Here is a 22,870-nt window from a genome sequence, read left to right as displayed (position 1 = left end):
TACGTTAAACGTCTTAAAGTGGTTTCACAAAAGAGAAAACACGGGCAACTGAAAGGGATTAACTTTTTAAACTCTACCCAGTGCTGATTTTTGAAGTTTTGGGGGATTACAAATCCTGTGCTCCTTTAGGATGATCCTAGACTTTCAAAGACAGACACTGAAATACACTTAAGAACTACTTAAGAACCCGTTGAAGAAATTTCCCCAGGAATGACAACCCCGTTAAAGACAGGAGAAAAAAAAGCACAAACAAATTAATACTTTAAACAAAATACTCTTTTATTAGAGTATTTTTTTATTAAATATACAGAACTCGAATTGCTATTTAAAATTTTTATTGTTCAAAATTTTTGCCTATAGAAGGATGGTAATGCTATCTCAGTGCATATTAAATAAAAGAGTGCATCTCTCAAACATCTAGCTCAGAAGTGAGAGCAAAGCTGCATGTAGTTGGTGTGCAAGCTAAAGAACATAATTCTGTCAACACAATTAACACATACACACACATACAAAAAAAATAGCCATTACATGGACATGGACAGGTTAATGGCCCAGAAAGCAGGACGGTAGCATCACACTGACAAACAGGTTAGCAGCATGGGAATGAGAAAGAAAACTGTCCGCAAAAAGAGTCCGTAACAGATTCAAAAAAGGTTTGTCCAAGTCCCAAGTACTCCTCCTTCGCAAGGACAAAGACTGCACGCTTAACCGCCAGTTCAGAACATTTTCAGAAGCGTCTGCTGTGGTGGAAGGTGGGTGGGGGGTGCAGAAGTTACACTAAAAAAGTTCATAAAAGGAGTGATTCTACAGTCCTGAAGCACCCTCCATCATCATCATGAGTTTGGTGAGGCATTTACTTATGGCTGAAATGCTGTCTGCTGGAGACTCACTTCTACACTATGGTCTTGACACCTATTTCTTCATTTAGCAGTACAGATAAAAATTGACCTCTTATTTTATATACAGGATGACATTAGTAGAGTAGCAAGTGTAGATAACCACACCCCTCCTGCTGGTATAAACTCCCTGAACATACAACATAGGTAACTACCATGATTACCTCCGACTTCAAATATTCAAGCTTTATATTTTCCTTACATCTGCACACAGGAGTATTATAAACAGAATACAGCTAAGACCTGCTATTCTATGCCTTTTCACACCGCTGCACTGTTAAGCAGATCTAAGCAATCACACACAACAAGTTTCTGAGATTTTTTTTTGAATAAAAATATAGTTAGAAGCAATTTTTGGTCAGGTTTATCACTGCATGTGGTACAATGAAACCCAGTTAACTGGTATTCATCAACTGTCTTGTGATGGAATGTCTGATAGCAGATTTCTTTAAAAGATTCAGACAATTGAGAGGTATGCAGACAATCTGCCTTAAATATTTGAAGTTGTGTGTAATCTTATAGAACAAGAGCTACAATTAGAGACATAACATTAAATATTAACAAATAGTGCATGAGAACTTAAAGTCAGTGAAATCAGTTCAGTCAGCGACTTGCAAAAGAGTCATGCATCAACTGCATTGTGTGGAGGAAAAAAATTCTTGGGTAAATTAAAAATATAAAGTGTAATCTACATTTGAAAAGCAGTTTTACTCTCTATATACTATGTATAAAATAAATTAAAAGGGGGAGGCAAGGAATAGTTTTGTATATGCTTCAAATAAACACAGATCAGTAGTTCTATTAATGAACATTCTACCACATCTGTGGTGATAAGTGGCCAGAAATACAATACTTACAAATAGAAACAGTCCAAAAGAGAACTACAAAAAAATGGCATTTAAACATTATTTTTCCCTTTCCTCACAATGCAATTTAGTTTTGTATATCGTGGCATCGATAAATTTACAGAATATTTGCATGTCACATTCACACAGAAGTTGAAAACACAGCAGGCAGAAGTTCTAACGATATTAATATTTAGGATTTTTCCCCAAGTAACTCTACCTGCTCCTCAACCTTCTCTTTAAATGAATGTCATCAACATTCATCACACACAGCAAGGTACGAACAGTAGAAGAATCTACAACTGGTACTTGCCCGCATTGTTCTTGCTAAAATTCAGTGACAACCTATGTATCTGCTAATTGACAGTGGTCATGTACAACCTCTTACCTCACCTCAGCTTTTCTGCATCATAATTTAATCACCATATTCAAAAAATAAAGTTTTCTGAAGCTTAGTTTTACTGCTAAACTTAAAAAAAAAAAAAAAAGTTTAATTTTCTCTGAAAGTATTCTTATTCCGGCTTTCAGGTTTTACATAAACACAAAAAAGAACAAGAACAACAATTTTAAACCAAGAGAGCACCTAAAAATATACTGTAGGTAAAAGTGAAATCAATCGTCTCTCCACTTTGTAAAACCTAGAAATCCATCAGCAAAACAGCAGTACGCTCAGAACGAACACGGAGAAAAGGAGTAGCTAGAACACTCTAGACGCCTGCACTGCTGCTTCTCGTTATTGCCCATTCTCCCGTTTGTATGGATGGCCACTGAATGACAAGATGTCTGCGATAGTTCTGTCTTCCTTTCACCACTGCTGCCAGCTGAAGTCGTCATTGCTGCCAAAGACCAAGAAAAATCCTAGGATTGTAGCAAAGATGACTGTGTTCCCTGTGAGAACAAGTGCACACGCGCCCCAATAAATCTGCGAACAAGGGGAATTTAGTTAGACAAGCAGCGAACTCAATACAGGCAAGACAAAAGGCAACATCTTGATGTCACGATAGACAGAAGTTGAGCAACAAACTCACGCAGCAAGGTTTTGGTATTTGTTCTTATGCCAAGAAGGCTGCGTCTATCCAAAATGACTTAACTGACTCGTATAGCTGGCCAAACAGCACTGCATTTCCTTCCAGTAATGTTCAACATGCTGGCTAGCAAGCTGTTTCGCCGTAACATCCAGAAATAGTTAACTAAGGCTAGGTAACAGCACCACCCAAGACTGCAGCCAACCTGGTAACCCTATTATACAACTTTTTAAACAGACAGCTAAGGATGCAGGTCTTTAAAATGTCAATATCCTAGTACAAAAAATAAGGAGGGGAGTGTTTGTTTTCCAAGGAGAGTAAGAGAATTTGCTCAAAACTCTGTCAAAGTCAAAGGTATCCTGCACTCAAATGGCTCCTCTGGACTGTTCTTGCCTAAAGAGATTTTATGAAAGTGTACTTTAGTTTTTTTGATCTAGTAATGTTCTCTGAGGATTTCCAGCAAACAAGACCATCTTTTAAAGGGTTTAAGTGACATAAAACTAAGTCATATACTGAGAAAGAGCTAATGATAACCTGAAGGCTTAAAAAAACAAACAAAAAAACCCTCCATGTCATTTACATTGAGTGCCAAAACGCATTGTTTATTCATGCTTTCTTAGCCCAACTATTTCATAAATTACCTTTGGCATATTCTGTATACTTTTACCTTTGCTTAATTGTCTGCTAAATTTTCACACTGCTATTTTCTATCTCATTGTCTTTGCCTTGCATATATAGGATGTTTGGGTTTATTCCTAGCATGTAAAGCAATTGGCAAGCATCAGTTTTGCCATGCTTCTGTATTAGCCTTTCTTGCTGAAATAATTCTCTTATTCTGTATTCAGTTTCCACTGCAAGCATCTTAAGTAGTTATTTATAAATAAGTCACTTAGTGCATCAGAGCTTTACCTTCAATAAAAGTGATAAAGAACAAAGTTAACTAGCAAAGAACAATTTTGGAGATTGAAATACTACTAACCAGTTCTGCTCTGGCAAACACTATAGGTAGCCCAAATGCTGAGACAACAATGCCTGTTGTAAGAAATATTGCTAGCTCCTTGCAGGCATTACTCGTAGCATCTGTGTCATCTACTAATCTTCTTGCTATGCAGTACGGGATAGGAGAAAGGATGTAAAAAAACAGAACAAACAGTGGCCAGTACTGGCTGAAAAAGAAAGGAGAAAAGTTAAAGTTAACTTAGTTTACATCCTACTCTTCAACATCAACGTAAGGTATTTTCCCCATGTAGCATCAACATTTGGGAAAGACAGACACAAGCCCATGCAGAGTAAATTCTTTGCTCTGGAACAAGCTGCCATTAATCCAACATACTGTGCTTTGGAAATGCTTCAGCTGATGTCAACTGCAGCAGCAGAGAACTCATTAACAGGATATTCACAGAGCAAGGTTTCACCAAGCAAGCCTGAACACCTGGCAAGATGAGCTTAACTTATGTTTAGCCTGCCAGATTTACTTAATAATTGAAGAGATCGCTGCATTTCTTAGCTCATTTTGCCTGTAAACTCTCAATGCACATACACAGAACAGCCTACTGCTCTTAGCAAATACTCAACAGGCGTCAGGCATCAAGACCTTTGATGTATTAAAAAAAAAAAGAAAAAAAAGTAACCACCACTACATAAATTGTACCATCGTATCTGGCAACATTTTCTTCCATTGTTTGCAGCTTGCTAGTATCTGATTTCTCAGAAGCACTGAGGCATATACCCATTTTTAAATAAATACCTTATTGCTTTATTTTAAGGATGACTGCACAATGATCATCCTTCTAAGCCATCATTTCACCAGTACCAGTTTTGTAACAAACAAGAGCTGGCAAAACAAAGTTAGTCATACAAATAGAGAACTGTACTCCCTCTAACACAAAGACTAACAAATACATTGGTAAACATATATATATATATATTTTGGAAGATTTTTTTTTAAACTAGCATTCGTAAAAGCCATAAGCCTGACATGCACCAATCCTTTAAGAGATTAGGGGATATGAGATAAAAGGGCAAAATCAACAACAGCTGAGTTGTAGCAATTGTTCCAGATGCTACTTTACCTAGTGTGTTCAACAGCCAAGAGTCCCCCTTTGATAGTATCCAACAGCCCAAATGTCATGAACTACTCTGAGAAAATGCAAATACTTTATTCCTTTTAACACATACATGCTACCTACTTCAGTAGATACTGCTAGTTTATCTGCCACAGAGAGAAAAAATACTGGAAACATGTTTTGCCAGTGTATTCTTTAACAGTTTGTATCCAGTCTGGTAACTTATTTTTTGTTGCTTTCTTTTCTATGGCGAATTAACTCCTGGATGATCTTCTTACCATCCCAAACTTTGGAAGGCATAAAAAAAAAGGAGGAAAAAAAAAAAGTGCTGCCTACAAAAATGTAGGACTTAGCACTTACTAGCTATGGAAACTGAACTATTGTGGATCAGAGGCATGCAAAAAGAGGGACCGCGAGGGGCGCACACATTACTTGTACTGGGGAAGGGCGCATCCGAGCATCAAGAACATTAGTCCAACTGCTCCCCCAAAGGACAGGCTAATCAAAGCTATATTAAAGGAAAAAAAAAGAAAAAAAAAAGGTCAGTTTAGGGAGTGACACACAACCCCACCCTGAACCCTCAAGCTTCACCATCAAAGAAACACCGGGGACAGGTCGGCCTCGTCGGCTCGCCGCCTGCGGCGGGCGGTTTCCCCCCCGCCCGCCAACGCTCCCGAACCGGCGGGGCGGGTGGCGGCCCGGGAAGCGCTGCTTCCCCCCCCCCGGAAGCGCGACGGCGCCCCGCAGGCAGCCGAAGGCCGCCCGCCGCCGCCGCCCGCACCGCCGAGGGAACATGGCGGCCGCCGCCGCCCCCCAACGGTTGCCAGGGTAACCGCTCTGCGCCCCCCCCCCCGCGCGGCGCGCGCACCTTTGATACCGGCCATGGCGCTGCCCGTCCCGCGAGCCGCAGAGCCGCCGAGGCGGAAGTGCGCGGCCCGGCCCAGGAGACGCTTCCGGGCGGCGCATGCGCGCACGCCCGCTTTGCGCGCGAGCGGCTCCCGGCACGTGACCGCGCTCGCGACGCCTTGCTCCTCCCCTCCCACTCTCCTCCTCCCGGCCCCGCCTAACGGGAGCGCGGTCAACAGCGACCAGCCGCGCGACTACTCGGAGTAATACAGCCCCTCCCGCAAGGAGCGGGGAGGTACTTCCACTTACTCGCTTCCCATTGGCTCTGCTCGCTGCGTGGGCGGAGCTTAGTCGCGGCAGGGCGGCGCGCATGCGCCATTCGGGGCTGCCGTCACTTCCGGCCGGAAGGAGCGATGCTGCGGGGGGAAGGTTGACTCGTCGCCGCGCTGTCATGGCGGCGGGAGGTCGCGTCCGCGCCGCTGCCGGCTCCGCGCTCGTCCTGCTCCTCCTCTGCGCCGCCGCGGGCCCCGCGCACTGCTGGGCCCAGCCAGGTAGAGCCACCGGGGTGCGGCGGGCTGTCGTGCCGCTGCCGCGCCCGGCGTCGCCATGGCAGCGGCGCGCCCGGGGCCTCCTGGGCTAATGGCGGCCCGCGGAGGGTGAAGGGAGGGCTCGGTCGGTCGGTGCTGGCAGGCGGGCGGGCCGGCTCACCGTGTGCCTGCTCTTGCAGAGAGGGTTCTGCTGCGGGAGGTGCAGGCGCTCACCCTCCACCGCGGCCGGTACACGACGGCGCGGCGAGCGGCTGCCGTGCCGCAGTTGCAGTGCACGGGAGGCGCCGCGGGATGCGCCGCCGTCCCCGAGGTTGTCCAGTGTTACAACAAAGGCTGGGATGGCTACGACGTGCAGGTAAAAGCGTCTCAAGTTAACGCTGCGCGGCAAAACCGTCTTTCGGCAGACTTTATATTTTCTGAGCTAGAGAAGAGAATAAAGGTTGAGGTGTCAGTTCAGTTTCCTCCTGTCAAATGATCTTTTATAAACAAAGTTCAGCTTGAGTGTATAAGTCTTTCCAAGTGATTTTTGAGAGCTACTGTAGGTATATCCTTGAAATATTTCTAAAGGATTTAGGTTAAGAACACTACGTAAGAAGCTCTCAGTGGTTTTACTTAAAAATGTTGTTTGAGTTTATACCATGAAACTCATGCAAGACCTTAACTCTTGAAGATGCTCTTGCGTTGGTGTAGATAAATGATTTCCCAATTGATATAGAATAAAAAGGTCTATAGAGACTTTCATTGCTTCATATAAATTTGAAATAAAGGTCAAACTTATATGATATTGTCTTGTGGGTTAGTACTTATCTCGGATGTTTCAAGAGAGGGAAAAATAATTCTGCTTTGATAGCTATTACCTATGCTCCTACCAATAGATTAATCAGGAATCAAAGCTGAAGTTACTTTTTAAAGCTAACACAGTATTTTAAAAATACAGGCAAATCTAAACTGAGAATAGCTACTGCAATTCTGAGTTATTAATTTAGAAACTTTTCTTTCCCCAAAATCTCTACCATTTATGGATAGTGGTGATACTTAAGTTCACATACTTCAAGGAAATACAAGACTGAAGAAGAATCCACATAACAATCAAATTGCAATTATGCAGTTGAACTTAAATGAGTTGTATATAAATGCCCATGAGGGTGTATCACAAATTCTTTTTTTTTCCTTCTAGATATAAATGTAATCACATGCGTTGGGTTTCAGATTGTCATAGGATTTCCTTGGAACTGCCCCACGGGCTACATGAGAGAGGCATTTATTAAGTCACTGTTGCACAGTATGCAGGTTGTTTTGAGAAGCGTTGGTATTGATATATGAATATTTGAAAAACTAGTGCAAAAATCTTAAGAGTTGCAATCTTCTGTGTTCTGAACAATCAGCTTATATTAAACTCTTTTAAAATATTCCTTGTTATTTTCAAATTAAAAATACTAAGAAATTCCTTAGCCTATGGGCTTTTAAATGGTTTGTTGATGGTTACTGCCTTATTTCATAGCATATTTGGGGATGCTCAGAGATACTTTCATCTTCCAAGAAGCAGGTGCTATTTTGTATTACTTTTTTTTTTCTTTCCAGTGGCAGTGTAAAGCAGATTTGGAAAACAGCTATCGTTTCGGACAAATAGAAGTGAGCTGCGAAGGCTACGATTATCCAGATGATCCTTACATCTTAAGAGGATCCTGTAGTTTACTGTTCAGGCTAGAGCTGACTGAGGAAGGTGAAAGGAAGGCAAAGAACTCTGGAAGCTTTGGCTCTAGCTATTACCAGTCAAGAAAGGATTTTTCTGATTCTGGTGCCGGAGTGATTGTGGTAGTTGTTCTTCTGATTCTTGCTTATGGAGTTTACAAGCTCTTCCTCAGTAACCAGCCACCTCAACAGAGTTTTGGTGATGGATTCTCTAGGCCTTTCTGGCAGAGTCAGCAAGCTCCTCCTCCTGGTTTTAAAGCCAGCTTCACAGGTAGGGCTCTAAGTCTATTATGGGACTCAGTTGGGTTGTACTGTGCCAAATGCAGGTGGGATAGACTTTAAACTAATACACTGGCAGCATACTGTGCTGAGCTTGTTGTAGATGCTGCAGCCAGTTTTCTGTTCTATTCTTTGTTCGAAGGCAAAAATTAAGAGCTTGTTTTCCATGGGCTTTCAAGGCAGGCCATTCAGCAAACATTTGAAAACCTTGAAACTTTGAAAGCCCGTCCTCCAAAGCTCTGCAATTATTTATTTATTATGCCTGGTAATATCAGATGGAATGTGAGGATTGTGGTGGGGGAAGAATAACCTTTACCAGTCCTCTGGAAGAGAGGAGAACAAGCTCACACAGACAAAAGAAAACTCGTGCTAAAGAAGTGCTTTGAAACTTCGCAGTAGGGCCTTTCCACTGCTGGGCTGCCTGACCCTTATTTCATTAATTCCTAATTTGCTCGAGCTGAGGATCATGTACCAATCATCTCTGTAACAGATGCTTCAGTGTAGCTGCGGTGGTCTAAAGCTGAGGCTCCCAGAGCAGGGGAAATGATCTGTGAACTATCATTAGAGGAGCAACAGCTGCATCTTATGCGTGCTTTTCATCTGGAATTGAAAAATGTATCAGCAATGACAAGGTAGCTGCTAGGAAAAAAGCCTCCTTTTTCCTTTCCCACAATACTAATAACTCTAATTTTGTCATTTAAGAAGACTGCATTAGACACTCAGGGCACTTAAGAGCAATAAACGTTACTTATCTGGTGTCTGACTGACTGATTTTACTCTGCAGTCAGGTGGAGTGCTCATGGCACTGGATCAGATTGTGTTCTGACAAGTTGTTTTCTCTCTGTCTTGTTTGTCTTCTGTGACATAGAGAAGTGATCCTATCAAATAGATAAATTGTAATGATTAAATTTACTTAGACTTTACTACTCAAATAAAAACTCTTGACAATTAATGCTGTCTGTGAGAGCAGAATTTACGCCCACTGCTAGGTTTGCTCCAGCCAATTAGCCAACAGAGGGTGCCAGTATGACTCTTTAGATACTCTTGTGCAGGGCATGCGCAGCAGAGACTTTCAGGTGGACCTAAAGTGTTTGTGCTTCTGTATTACTGATGACTTTGAAAATTGGTTTCTATTGAATTATTTCAGACTTCAGGCAATCTGTCTATGCTATATATATGTTAGTGATCTTGTGTGTATGTGTGCTGCAGATGTTATTGTGGTAGTTAGTAAAGAGCCCTGGTCATATGACAGGGCTCCGTGGTATTAGGCAGCAGCCAAACAAAGTAACATGTCATGTTTTCTCTTTTTCTTACCCTCTCTCCTCCTCCTTCTTTTTATTCTCTCTCCTGCTCTTCCTCCTATTTTTCTCTCTCTCCTGTTGCTTTTCAGTTATTTGCACCAACACAGCTTTCCTTGCAAGCGTCTGAAATCTAGCAAAGTTTGAGAGGCTGAAAATATTTTCTCTAGATTAATACTGAAAGTTGAGAAACTTAAATGCATGTTGGGAGCTGTATATGGCTTAATTGATGGCATTTAAGTTACCTCGTGGATTTAGTGTCTACAGTTCTAACGTCAGAGCAAAAGCATGTTTCCGAGTGTATATGTGCATGTATACAAAGCATGTATTTACCTTTCAAATCTAGTAATGACTAGCAATGTAGTTCCCTTGCTGCTGTTAATATTTAGTTTGCTTCATTTTAAATCCTCTTGACATGCCAAATGTATCCTGTGAAACTTGTTTAGCTAGCGTATCTTCATTATATTCCACTTTTCCTCTGTTAGTGGTTTGACGTGATCCTTAATGTTTACTCTAGGTTTTTCAACAAAAGATGACTACGTTTTCTGAGTCAGTGTTCAGCCATGGCGCTCTTGAACAAATGAGTTGGTTCATCTCCCTGGTTAACATAGCTTTTACAGTAAATTAAATGCTATATTTGGTTCCAAAGCAGCATCCTTTAGTGGTTATAGCATCCCTGTGAGAGTTACTTTTCTTCCAGTGCGTTCAAAATGAAACTCAATATCAAGTCTAATGTAGGATTAAACTGATAACTTAAATTGGGATTTCTGTATTCTGTGACATCAAGCAATCCTCATCAGTTTAAAGAAGAGAAATCAGGCCATGTACAACTCTTGCATACGAAATATCTGATCCACTTATTTATTCCAGTCTTTGTCTTTTTTGCTTTGTTATGAAATAGATTCAAGCTTCAGTTAGGCTTATTCATGCATCCCTTTTTTTGGTCTAGAGGAAAAAATGATTCAGCTTTACTTTTGCAACTTTGCTTTTTGATTCTAAACAAAACACATTTATTCTGAGTCAGAACTCTATGCTGTTCAGTTCACACGTAAAATCAATGATTCTTCTACCCTCAACCCACTTGATATGCTTGTAGTTTCATCAAGGTATTTGTCAAGCTGGGTGATTCATGCATAATAAAAACTTTGCCATGTGATTGCAGTTAACAAGTCTTTTGATGGCAGATGCCAGGCTAGAACTATCAGAAATAATACAAAGTAATATTATCTACTAAGCTAAGCAACTGTTACTCAAAAAGAGCAGATGTTTTGAGTGAGGTTCAAAGCAATGTGTCTTAGTGATTAGATCACTGCTAGGACTTAAGATACTTGATTTTTTGTTCCCAAGTCTGCCCTGATATGCTGTGTGACCTTGAGCAGATTACTTTTTGCTTTTTTTTTTTTTTTTCCTGTCTGCTTTGTATGTTTACAAATCTGCAGGCAGGGGCTGTTTGTGTTTTGCAAACATTGGGGGCTGTAAGATTGAGTGGAAGCTAATTTTTAACATAAAGCAGCTTACATTTGTTGCTGGTGGGATTTTTTTTTTGGGGGGGGGGGGAGGAGGGTTCTGCTTTCTAAACCATGATGCCTTTCAAGTTAGATTCAATCTATGATCTACTGAGATCAACAGGAATTTGTCTACTTTGCTTTTAGTAAGACAGAGCCTTGTAATAGCTGGCATGAGGATTAGGTGCCATTAACTGATATGTTTTTTTTTTATTTTCCACTTGATTTAAGAACCTGACAGCTTTGGGACTCATTCCAGTCATAGAACCAATTCAGGACCAGGATTTTGGACTGGATTAGGAGCAGGAGGCTTGCTAGGCTACTTGGCTGGTAGTCAGAGGTAAAATGCTGTCACTCTTGCTTTAAGCCTAAGTATTTATGCTTTGGGGGGGCGATATGCTCTGCTTACATTATTTCTAAGTTTTTGTCTTGTGTATTCAAACTGTAACATGCTACTCCTAGGGCAGTTTAGAAGAGTAATCTGTAGCTCCAGCAGTGAAACCATTTCAAACCTATTTCTGGGAGAGAGGAATTGGGAGAACTGAAGTTCTTTGTTCTGCTTTATCTGAGTACTCTGACCTGGCAGATGGCCTGCAAACTTAACATGAGTGTTTAAACAGTTTTCTGTACAGAGCGCCTTAAAACACAGATAAAAGTATTAAGCATAAAACTATTTGCAAATAGATCTCTAGTCCCTAGTATCAACTCTACTAAAGTCAGTCTGGGTGTCAGCTGCTCTTCTGTGATATTCAGAGTGGCCAAATCAGAGAGGTTTGACTCTCTAGTCTCACGATGGCCCATGTATGGCAATCCAAGAGGTGTGGTTTTTCCAAAGGACTTGTAGGTCATCTGTAAGTTGCGTTTTGGAAAAAAATAACACAGCATTCAAAAGCCATTTCAGTGGCTGGAGCCAACATCTGCTTTTCATATTTGGTAAAAACTTTTAAACATTTAAAACACTTTATTTTTAGATAAACAGCTTAGTAAGGGAAGCAATTGCTGCCATTTTAGGCTTCACTAGAGGGAATAAGTGGCTCCTACAGGAACTCTGTAAAGCCCAAGTAGTTTGCTGTGTTTATCAAACAACTCTGTGTGTCTATCAGTTCTCCTTCTGTAGACATGTAGTAATATAATAGGTTTTATATAACTAGGGACTTTTTTTTAATTGAAGGTGGGAGAGTAACATACCATGTGGGCAAGACTGCATTGAAGCATCTTCCTGCCTTGTAAGGTTGCTTAGTAAAGATAGAAGCCTGATCAGGATTGGCTGTTTATTTAAAAAAAATGAAAGCTTGAGAGGTATAAAGAAAAAAAGTGTCCAGTAGGAAGTCTTGATGCTGAGTCAAGTGAGGTAAAACTGCGACAGTGATTCCATCAGAAATAGAAATTGCCTATAAATTCATTTTGAAGAGAGCTTTAAAGATCAAAGGACAAAAGGTCACATCTTACTGTATTAGCCGTGCTAAAGATTTCTAATGGGTAGGGAATGTTAAAAGTTTCCTTGGCTGGATGCTTGTTACATTTTTAAATGCAAAGTCTGTATTATCGATTCTATGACTCTTATTTCTCTTGTTTTTCTGGCCTGTTCTTGGCACTCAAGATACTAGCGGCCTGACTTAGCACTTAAGTCCAAATATATAAGTAAAATTTCTAATTTAGACTTATTTGATGTAGTATTACTTTTTGTTCACTGTTTTTGAAATGATGTGTCCAAAAATCCTTGGTGATTGAAAGTGTGAGATAGCAATTTGTGAATTTCAGCAGCAGCAAATTCCATATCCATAGAAGCAAGTAATTTAAATCAGTGAGTCAGAGGCTGTGACACAGTAGCTTTCTTGATCCGACTTTTTCATGGTAGTTAGTGGCGCAGAAGAATGCTTTTTTACCTAACACAGGTGGGTCATAGGCACTACTAAACTGCGTTTAAGCTTCTGATACGCTGAATCTACTTTTTTTTTGCAAGTTCTGTATGTGTTGTGTATGATAACATTAGCTATCCTTGCTATCAACGTGTTAATTCTTTTAAATAGAGAAGATTACAACTTTGAAACAACCGCATGCATTCAGTTCTCCCTCATAGATGCGTTTTCTTGTTGTCTGGGTTTGTAATACCTGCTTAATTTTTCATGAGGTCACTATAATAATCTCTTCTGACTTTCTCTCGTCAGAGCACAGTCACGTTCTCCATATTTCAGTACATGGACAGATCACATGGCCGTACCTCCGATGTATGGACAGTCAAGCAATTCCACACAAGCTAGTAGTTCAGGAACAAGAACTGCTTCTGGTAAGGCACTGAACACTTTAATCTCCTAAAGCTCAAGAGACTTTGAGCGTATCCAAAGTACACAGATGTAAGTTGGTGCTTAGCAAGCGTTTTGGCCAGGACTTCGTTAGAGATGGCCATGTACTCGTGTCTCTTACCTCTATTTTATATAGAAATAAGGTGGCATTGTGAGGCATGAAACTCCCCCACAGGCCTGCACTTAGCCTGGTACTGCCAGCACTGGATTTGTCTTCATCCGCGAGGTGCATTAGTTAAAGGTTTTCCCTTTGGAGTGCACTGCACGTGCCCTTCTCTAGCAAGCATGTACAAACACGACTTCTTTGTAGAAATCAGGTTGTCTTAAGCTGCAAAGAATTTCTTTCAGGGCTGTCAGCCCACAGTTACTTACTGCTGCACTTTATGTGAGTTCGAATCAATTCACTTACTAGCTTGCCTTCTTTTTTAAAAAAAAAAAGAAAAGAAAAACGCTTTTCTTATAAATGGGGAGAGCCTAGGGAAAAGGCTGTGCTGAAGTTGATTTTTTTTTTTTTTTTTTTTTTTGCAGGCTTTGGTGGCACAAAACGAAGATGAAATCCTTGATGTTATTACATCTCCATAATTGAACTAAACCACGTTCATGTGTGCTAGCACTTTTTTTTTTTTTTTAACAGTAGGCTTTGGGAGTGAATATGAGAAGAGATGTGAAGGACTCAGCAAATAATTCTTTTTCCCTGTGGAAATGTGGACTCTCATTCTTGTTCAGGGTATTGCAGGTACTGGAACATCCACTATCACAAAAACAGCTTCTCATAAGAAAAGAAGTCATAAGATACAAAATAAACTCTTCCAAGTTAAAAGAATGTTACAATTGCCTATACTTGACTGATGATGTCATTGGTAGCCTTACCAGATTTTCAAAGCAAGTAGCTTACTCATGCTCTGGAGTAAACTTCGTTTAATCCAGAATTTTCTGTGTATTTCAGTTGCTTTCTGTTTTCTTTTGTTTTGTTTTTCTTTGTGATCCAGCACCAGGAAGGCCTAGTATGTAATCCGTCTGATATCTAAGGAGTAACACCTCTTTTTGCTTGTCTTATAGTACTGTTCATTTGATTTTAATAAGTGCAGTGAGCTGATCAGATGAGTCTTGGGGTTTTCCTGTAGTGGAGAGGAGGGCAAAGCTGTAGAGAGACTAACACTAATGTTTGTCTCTGTCCTGTGTGATTTCCTGGAGTCAAAAATGAGTGGATTTGAAGATATCTGTGTTCTAGGCTTTGTCCAAGTGGGCACACAAACTTGGAGGATTTTTATTCTTTTTGTAATTAATAAGCTGAATTGTGACAAGATGCTGCTTGTGTAATCTAGACCTTTTTCTGGAAGAGGGAGGTCCCGTATGTTAAGGTGGTTATAGGCACTTTACCCTCATTAAGATCCCAATTTTTTTTTTTTTTTTAACTGGGAATGTTAGCAATATTGTGAAATCTGCAGATGTGAGGTGGCTTATGTCAGCTCCTGTTCTTCCTATAAGACCCACCTGTCCAGGACAGATTAAACCAAAGGTGCTTATTACAAATGGAAAGGGAAAATTCTTATTCCAAAGCTGGTAGTATCCCTAGAACATAGCAAGCCTTAAGACTAAGCAAAGAAAGGGACCCAATATCTGATGGGACACAAACCTTTTGAGAATGCCCTTTTTTTCCTCCTTTTTCTTCTTTTTCAGTGCTGTCAAAGAGTGAATGGGACTCTTTCAGTATGAGAGAGGCCTTGCTTTGTTCAGTAACGATATTTTTGGACTCTGAGAAGTATATTAGTCCTTGTGTGATTGGCTGTGTTGTGGGAGAGGAAGAGGAATTGCTGGAAAAAAAAAGTGACGTTTCTCATGACTTTGTCAGGAAAATGTGAATAAGGAGCTGCTTGACTGGGCATTTTCCAGAAGCCCTACCTTTTTGCTAATACAGCTCAGAAGCATCGGTGTGTACAGCTTGCTTGTGCAAAAGGAAAGTGTTCTTGCTGGTATAAGCTGCATCTCCACAAGGGAGTTTAGCAGGTATGGTTAGTCTAGGAAGATGACTTTAGTGTTACTCATCCAAAAAGTAACTGTGTCTTCTCATGAGCGCAAAAATAATTGGCTAGAATGGTTATGCCTGAATTCAGTATCTGGCTTAGGGATCAGGAAGTGTACAGAAATCTTCAAGAAGCCAACAAAAGCTGCTAAAGATAGTGGAGCTTGTCCTGAAAAAAGTGAAGATTTGATGCAGTTGATAACTTGTTGATTAAAAATAATGATTTATCATTTGAGAGGTGCATGTTTTTAATATTGGAGGTCAGCTACACAGAGCTGCTTGAGCATTATGTGTCTGGAGGAAAATATGGAGAATCCAGTGTGACTAACAGCCTGCTCCAGCAACCTAGAAAGCAAGGAAAAAGTGAAGACCTTACCGTTGGCCACTTAGAATGTCTGCTTTGAGGTGAAGTATCCAGTAAATCTTTTATCTTTTTGTCAAGTAGAGCAAAGTAACCCATTTTAAATGTGCATTTTTTATTTACAAGTAAGTGTATTCAGGCTGAAACTTGTAGCAGTGCTCTGTGTACCCACTAATTAACGACGAAACTGGATTTTTACTGTCTGAGTGTGAAGCTAGATCTAAAATAATGATATGCTGTAGAATGTTCTAGATGTTTTTGTTTATACTTCCTGCACTGAATCTGTTGTGATGCATAAACCTGATGACTTACTGTAGCCTCTGTACTCTGAGTCTGTTTAAAGGATGTTTTTGCCCTTCCCTTTGATAAAGTAATAAAGAAGAACTATGGGGATATTTGCCTCTGAAGCAGTATCTTGAGGCCTGCAGGGTTCTCTGCATTACGATGAATGTTTCATACACAGTAGCACTAGTTAGAATATATGACAGCACTGTCTGTTTTTTTTTTTTTTTCTCTCTATTTTGGGGGGTTATTTCTACCCATCAACTTTCCAGTTGATGTAGTATGATCCTTTACCTACAGCTGCACAGCTCACCGGCTGCATATTTTATTTTGACAAAATAATACAGTAGTGGGAATAGTTATCTTACTGATTAGACTTTATATGGAAATACTGAACCCTGTGAAGAAATGAAGGATTTAATATAGATCAAGGTTTCACTTCTAAGCTGCCCTAGAAGATCCATTATTTTAGTTTCTAGTTTTACAGTGGGTTAGCTGAACCTTTCAAAAGAAGTTGTGATCATTGCTTTGGTTGCTCCTTGAGAATATTACAAACTCTAGGTCTGCTTTTTATACTGAGAACATGCCACTGCTGAGCAGAGACATGGTCTACAGGTAGAGGTGATACAACTTTTGGATGGTAGTTGTTCAAGGTTAAACCAGGGCCTGCAAATTTCAGGGTGCATTTTGGTTTAGCTCAAGGGTGTTGGTGAGACTCCTGAATGAAAAGAGCAGCTTAGGGTTCACATAAATATGAAACCCTGAGCTTTCTTCCTGAACATCTGAACTGTTGGTCTCAGTCTGCTTTCTGCTGCTGGACAATATTTTGGTGACATCTTTAACTTCACAATTGCAAGGCATATATTAGTGTTTAGAATGTTTTACACCTTTGTATAGTTGCAGTTCTACTTTGCACATGGGCCTAATTCTGCTTACACCTTCACACAAACCTCATTACAGGGATGAAATTCCTGGTTTACTGCTCAATTCCTCAGAAGCATATGGTGAAAGAAAACAGATGCAGAGAGAGAAACTTTGTCTGTGACATGTGGTCTTGTGATTGAGCTCAACTCCCAAATCAGATCTTGGCTAGTTCTGCAGACTGCCATGCTGTAAAACCTGCCATTTTCTCTGGCTGCAAGGTATGTTAGACTTACCAGCAAGGTTAGATTTATTTATTATTTTTAATGTTCTGTGAGTGCATAATCCTATAAGCCTCCCAAATTCTTTGGTTCTAGAGAAGTTTTCCCTTGTCACAGTCTCAAATTAAATTTGAAATAATCTTCTTGGGTTCAGGTTCATTTTGAAGTTGAGCCACGTGATATGACAGGAGAAAGCTTGAAGGTAAACTTTCGTAGTAACCGTTAGACCTGAAAAAAGTGTTCTGTCTCTATCGGGCCTTTTTTACAGTGCTAGGAAGGCAAGCCATCTTCTGCAACCTTCGAAACAAGGTATTTCACCGCTGACTTCTCTGGGACAAATCTATTTGTTTCGCTTAGGTGCTGCTATAGCCAAAACATGTTATAGCACTTCCTCTCTTGAGTTTCTGAAAGGCAAATGAAAAACAAATTCAGGAAAACAGATTCTTCTTTTGTCCTCAAAGGAATCTAGCTGTGTTTGAACACATTATGAAACAAGTTGACTGGCTTTACATCACTAAGTCTCAAAAGGAAGTAAAAAAGACAGGTGCCACAGTTCTCAGCAGTCAGAGACGGATCACAAAGAAATCACTAGAATAAGGCAGCAGGTCAGGACTGCCTGCACAGCCATCTGAAAGCTGAAATTGCAGTATTTACGAGCAGAGTCCAGTTGCAAGCATTTTGTAACTCTGCTTATTAAAGTAAGTTGATGTTTGTTCTTAATACTTCCATATTATTTATCAACCAATGATTCTACCATAGAAATAGCCTTGCTGTCCACAAACTAAAGTACATGAGCAAAGCCACAGAATAAAGGAAAAAACCATAATAGAGATTAGGATTGTACCAACGGACAGTGCTGTTGTCATGCTGCATGTAATAAGGCTACGTGTTGTCAGGGACCTTGTCCTTCCATACCTGCTGTGGCAGTTCAGGATTAAGTGCCAGCCTGGGAGAGGCTGCATATCCCTCAGCAGGTTTTGCTGGAGCTGACTCTCTTGCTCTCCTAATATCCTGTCTGATTACAGTAGTTCTCACTTTCAGCCATTTCTATCTCACCTTTTCTATGGCAGCTGTGGTTTGCCAGTGATGTTCCTAGTGCTAATGAAAATAATCAACAGACTCCCTTTATATGGCCTGTATTTCTCATCTCCTGCTGTACCTGAAAGGATAGCAAATGTGATGAAGAGTAGCCAGTTTACCCTTGTACTAGCCAACGCCAGGGCTGCAGGTGGAGCCTTTCCCCTACCTCTCTCTATCTATATATATATCCTCCTTTCCATCTCCTACAACAAGAGGAAACTCCAGGAAATAACCGTGGAAGTTAATTCTGATACCAGGCATATCAGTAATGTTAGGATTTTTTTTTTTTTAAGAGTTGAAAGTTTCCTTTTAATTTTGTTCAGCATGCACCCCAAATGAGTCCCAAGAGGGAATATAGGTGCTATGTACCGGTGCCTTTTTATCTGTGTGCTATCTGAGTCATAGCCCTGTTCAGCCCAATGTGAAGGTTGATGAAAATGCCACAAAATCATGTTCTTCTTAAAGACCAGGTACTCCTGAGTTGCTATACAGGGTATTTGGCTTGTTTAGTAGATTTGTCTTGACTTTGCTGGCACTAAATCTTTTATGCAATCTTTGCTATGCAACTTTCTACAGATGTCAGTATACGGGGTCTTCTCAGAGTCGGCCCTGAAATGGTTCCCTGGTAGTCCTCTTCAAACACAACCCCACAGGCGGCCTGTAGTTGAGGAGACAGCAGAATTACCAGCAATGCAAAACACCCTTTGCTGCTGACTGAGGGGAGTTACCTGTCTCCTAGTCAACTCATGTGCTTTATTACTGTGGTTTTGAATAACACCATCAGTGCTTTTTTTTTTTTTAACTACTTCAGCAACAATAGGAGCCCTAGAGCTGTGGTAGGTTTGATGGTTGATAAAGTCAGACCTTTTCTGAGCAATCTGTCGTTGGAGCCACAACTCGTGAAGAGCGCATAGTGCAGCAGCAAGTGAAGTTCAATCACTGCAGAAATTCATTTGGTCAGAGGCGTAGATAATAACTGATCTTTGTTATTTCGGAAATTGAGGTTAAAAGCTGGTCAAAGCAGTCTGACATGGCTCAGAAAATTGCTTCCATCTTTGCTTTCAAGTCCCCACCGATTGAAATGCATCTGCTTCTGACAACCACTGTCAGCAGTGGATTGATATTTTCCTTATGTTGACAAACTCCATGTTCTCATTGTGACTATTACAAAAGTAGCCAGCCCTATAGGTCACAGCGCAGTTTGATTCTCTCTTGGCAAACTTGGTGGGTTAATTCTGCATGCTGCCCTTCATAGCAGATGGAAGGTGTTTTTTTTTTTTTTTTTTTTTCCCTTCCTTTTTAAGAAGGATCTGGCCATAAGGCTGTAACTAAGCAAATGTGTGTTGAGCTGAAACACTGCAAACAAATGACAAGACTACATTTGAATGAAGTAATCCAATTTTGCTCAAGATAATACATGCCCTTTTTAATTAAAAAAAAAGAAAGGCAACAACCTCAAATCTTGGAATTTATTTTTCTGAAGAATGTAGTCTGTCCCTGAGTGCTTACTGCCAAGTTCACTTTTACTTCAGCTAATGCATTTCTTAAAGAGAAACTAGCATTTGGACAGATGCTGACATACTGCAAAGTCTCATTGGCAATAACCGAGAAACAAAACTTTGCACTTCTGTACTTACCTCCAGAGGTATTCAACCTGAGAAGAGCAGAAGGAATCCCAAGCAGCAGGGTATAGGTAAGCGTTTGGAGCCTGGGAAACACTGCTGGAACATCTATTTGTCTTGATCTTTTGTTTGCCCAAGCACTTGGTGGCTCAGGCCTTGTGGAGCAATGAGTGCTACCACTTAGCCAAAGCTTGGCAGACCTCCAAGAGAAGAGGACAGGACGGGGGTGAGGGAAGGTTGTTTGATGCCCTTTGAACAGCATGTCGATGGAGGCCCAGAAAGACAGCAGAGCTACAGGAATGTTCCATGCCCTGGAATAAGAAATGAAGCGAGAGAGGAATAAGCCATGATAGGGCAGTTTAACAGAGCATCCTGCATCGCTTTTCAAAGCCAGACAATGTGTTGGAGGATATTGCTATCCTCTATCTGCAGTGTGCTAAAGGAGCTAAACCTCTGTGTCTGAGGAAAACCTTATCAGTTCAGCTGCTGGGTCAGGCCCTCGTGATGCCACGCTCTTCGGCATACCTGTAACTTTACTAGGGCTTTTGCTGGCATGGTTGGAAGGAGGGAAGAGTTTTCACTCCTGTCCCAACATATGTTCTTGCAAAAATTTGAAATGTGGAACAAGCCTCAATAAAATTGAATTGGTTAATATTACTTAATATTAACCAATTACTAATTATTACTTAATATCAGTCGCTCCTCATGGAGCGCTTCTATTTAACTGATTCAGATGATAAGTTTCCCTATACTTCAAGCATCTTCATACTTTTCAGCCCAAAACTGCTAAACAAGTGTAACTTTGGAAATGCCAGACAAAGGTGGGTAATGCTATTACCTGCCTTTTCCAGAAGGAAATTTCAGGCATGAGACATTGTTATTACTATTGTTCGTTTTAGTGCACGACCCAATTTCCCACTGAAGTCAGGAGAGAAGACACGCTCAACATTTCTGACACCTGTGCCATTTGTACCGAGCGTCCTAAATAAAATAAAAAAATACTGAAATACTTCATTTGTATTTCAAAATAGGCATCTGTAGTCAGTGCTGTATTAATAGTGGTCACATAAGCTACATGTTAATACAGCAACAGCTTCACAGACTTGAACAAATAAAATCTCAGTGTACCGGTGCCCATTTCCACCTGAGACAAGGTTGTAGAAGCAGCCTTGGCCTAGCAAGAATGCTCTATGTTTATAAGTCAGGTGAGATTTCTAATGGGGAAGAAATATCTTTTATTAGACCAAATGAAAGGAGCTTGGGTGTTGCTTTTTCCTCGCTCTGCTAGTTTGTTTTTCGCTAATGACTTGCTTTGCTAGTGGAGCCTGCTGAGTTCGGATGGCTGCAGCTGAGATGCTTTGAGCAGGACGACTTGTTGGCAGCAGAAGAGTTAACACTGCTGGCATGATTTTCCTGTGCTGCCGTAGTGCCTCCAGGGCCCCAGCCCAGACTGGGAGAGGAAACCGATTGTATTGGGCACTGCATCTATGGAGTAAGTAAGACACAATCCCAGTCCTGATGGGCCTGCAGACAAAAGGGTGGGGGCAGGGATCATAGCACAGGGATGGACATGATGCGGTTTTTCCTGTTTCTTTTCTTACCTTGTGGGCAGCGTTTTGTTAAGGCCGAGATGAACTGCATAGATACTCCAAGGGAAAGCGTGGAAATGAGTGCATTCGTTACTGGGTTTGGAAATCAACTGCCTGTCTAGGTGAACCGATGAAGTAACACGTCTTTTAGTGAAAGCGATCGGGGTTTGGGGTTTTTTTTTTTTTTTCTGATTTCCCATTCAGAGAAACAGGCTGGCACTGACTGACAATAGGAAAGCTATTTTCTCCACGCAGCAACTGACTTTTCTGTATGTAAAAGAAATTTTAGGTCTTGCTTAAATCTGCATGTGAGCAGTAGCTGCATCAGAGAAACCTCCCTCACAATTCCTCAGCTTAACCTGGGTGTGGAAAAGGCAAAAACACTACCAGGGACTTTGTCCGGCCAGTAAATCGGTGTTCTGCCTCGTGCAGCTTATGGGTAATGAAAGCCACAGCATCCACACAGAGTTCATCTTTTAGAAAATCCTGTAAAAACTCTAGGAAACTGTGCAGAGACTGTAATTCCTCAGAAAAACCCTAGAAGTGGAATTGATACATAGTTTATATGTTTGTCTAGGCTGTGTTTTTTTTGTTTTTCCACCAAGGTAGTTGCGCTGGTGCAAACAGCAGCGGTTGGAGAGCTGGACAGGAGTAAATAGTTAGTTGGACTGATGAAATGAGATTGTATGCTCATGCGTTTTGGAAAAAACAGTGCGCTGAAGTAAGTGGCAAAATTACATTTACTGCATCCCCAAATTGAATGCTGGTGGTATTTCAGTCCTGCAGCGTAATTTAAGAGTACCGTGCAGTTGCTACTGTCCAGCCCCTTTCCTCCCTGGTACTGGAAAGCTCCAGCTCTTCCAGGAAGTCAAGCCCAAGGTTAGATATTTTCTGGTTGTCAGTGAGCTGGTCCTGCAGTCGATGGAGGGAATGGGCAATGGCTCGTGTGCTGGGGGAGATATGACTGAGTCCACAGCCTTCAGTGGAGGAAAACAGAGGGGAAGAGCACGCTCCTAAAGACGGGTTGGACATCTTTACATTGGCTGAGTAACCGTTTCAAGACAGTAGGCATAGGAATCCCTGTGAGAAGCAGGAACGTGAAGATTTAGGGTTAAAAATAGAGATGGTTAGGAAAGTTGTGTGGAATTTTGGAACTTCGCATGAATAAGCCAGACTCCTCACAGCAGGAGAGATACTGAAAGCAGACATGCAAGCATTAAGTTTGACTCACTGGGAATGAGGGGAAACCAAGGTACAGGATGCATGGACAGAATGGCTAAGCCCTACTACACAAATGTGTCCTTTCTAAATAGGACCTTCCTCCATTATCGTCCCTCTTACCCCATAATTGCCTTTGATGTCCCCATTACATGCTCTCTCCGCCCCACATAATCCCTGTCGCTGTCAATTAGCCAGTGGCAGGGCAAACAACAAAGAGGGCTATTGCTTAAGAAACAACTGCTCATCC

The 22,870-nt window shown here is 41.1% G+C and overlaps 2 protein-coding genes across 3 annotated transcripts; one reads left to right on the top strand and one right to left on the bottom strand.

Moving 5' to 3' along the window:
* Window positions 1-258: 258 nt before the first annotated feature.
* LEPROTL1 (leptin receptor overlapping transcript like 1) lies at window positions 259-5,863 on the bottom strand. Of its 2 annotated transcripts, XM_062574387.1 has the most exons (4): window positions 5,701-5,863; window positions 5,265-5,340; window positions 3,746-3,932; window positions 259-2,663 (listed from the first exon to the last, which is right to left on the bottom strand). In XM_062574387.1, exons 1-4 carry the CDS (start codon window positions 5,714-5,716, stop codon window positions 2,547-2,549), a joined length of 396 nt encoding a protein of 131 aa, XP_062430371.1. In that variant the 5' UTR covers window positions 5,717-5,863; the 3' UTR covers window positions 259-2,546. The 2 variants fall into 2 exon arrangements, with proteins under 2 accessions (XP_062430371.1, XP_062430372.1); XM_062574388.1 differs by lacking the exons at window positions 5,265-5,340; window positions 5,701-5,863 and adding an exon at window positions 4,839-4,946.
* A 225-nt stretch (window positions 5,864-6,088) lies between these two features.
* Window positions 6,089-16,080, top strand: SARAF (store-operated calcium entry associated regulatory factor). The gene is made up of 6 exons (XM_062574386.1): window positions 6,089-6,229; window positions 6,406-6,581; window positions 7,808-8,189; window positions 11,232-11,340; window positions 13,169-13,287; window positions 13,832-16,080. Exons 1-6 carry the CDS (start codon window positions 6,130-6,132, stop codon window positions 13,855-13,857), a joined length of 912 nt encoding a protein of 303 aa, XP_062430370.1. The 5' UTR covers window positions 6,089-6,129; the 3' UTR covers window positions 13,858-16,080.
* The last annotated feature ends 6,790 nt before the right edge of the window (window positions 16,081-22,870 follow it).

Source organism: Rhea pennata, chromosome 4 (assembly GCF_028389875.1).
Source record: "Rhea pennata isolate bPtePen1 chromosome 4, bPtePen1.pri, whole genome shotgun sequence".
In the NCBI taxonomy this organism is placed as follows: domain Eukaryota; kingdom Metazoa; phylum Chordata; class Aves; order Rheiformes; family Rheidae; genus Rhea; species Rhea pennata.
The sequence above is the reverse complement of the archived record's forward strand: the minus strand, read 5'-3'. Positions and strand labels throughout refer to the sequence as shown.

Coding starts and splice junctions, on each gene's coding strand:
- LEPROTL1 (XM_062574387.1), bottom strand. Junction 3,933..5,264: donor TGCGCCCTTCCCCAGTACAA/GTAATGTGTGCG, acceptor TTTCTTTTTCAG/CCAGTACTGGCCACTGTTTG. Junction 2,664..3,745: donor TGTTTGCCAGAGCAGAACTG/GTTAGTAGTATT, acceptor CCTTGTTCGCAG/ATTTATTGGGGCGCGTGTGC.
- SARAF (XM_062574386.1), top strand. CDS start 6,130: ATGGCGGCGGGAGGTCGCGTCCGCGCCGCTGCCGGCTCCGCGCTCGTC. Junction 6,230..6,405: donor GCACTGCTGGGCCCAGCCAG/GTAGAGCCACCG, acceptor CTGCTCTTGCAG/AGAGGGTTCTGCTGCGGGAG. Junction 8,190..11,231: donor TTTTAAAGCCAGCTTCACAG/GTAGGGCTCTAA, acceptor ACTTGATTTAAG/AACCTGACAGCTTTGGGACT.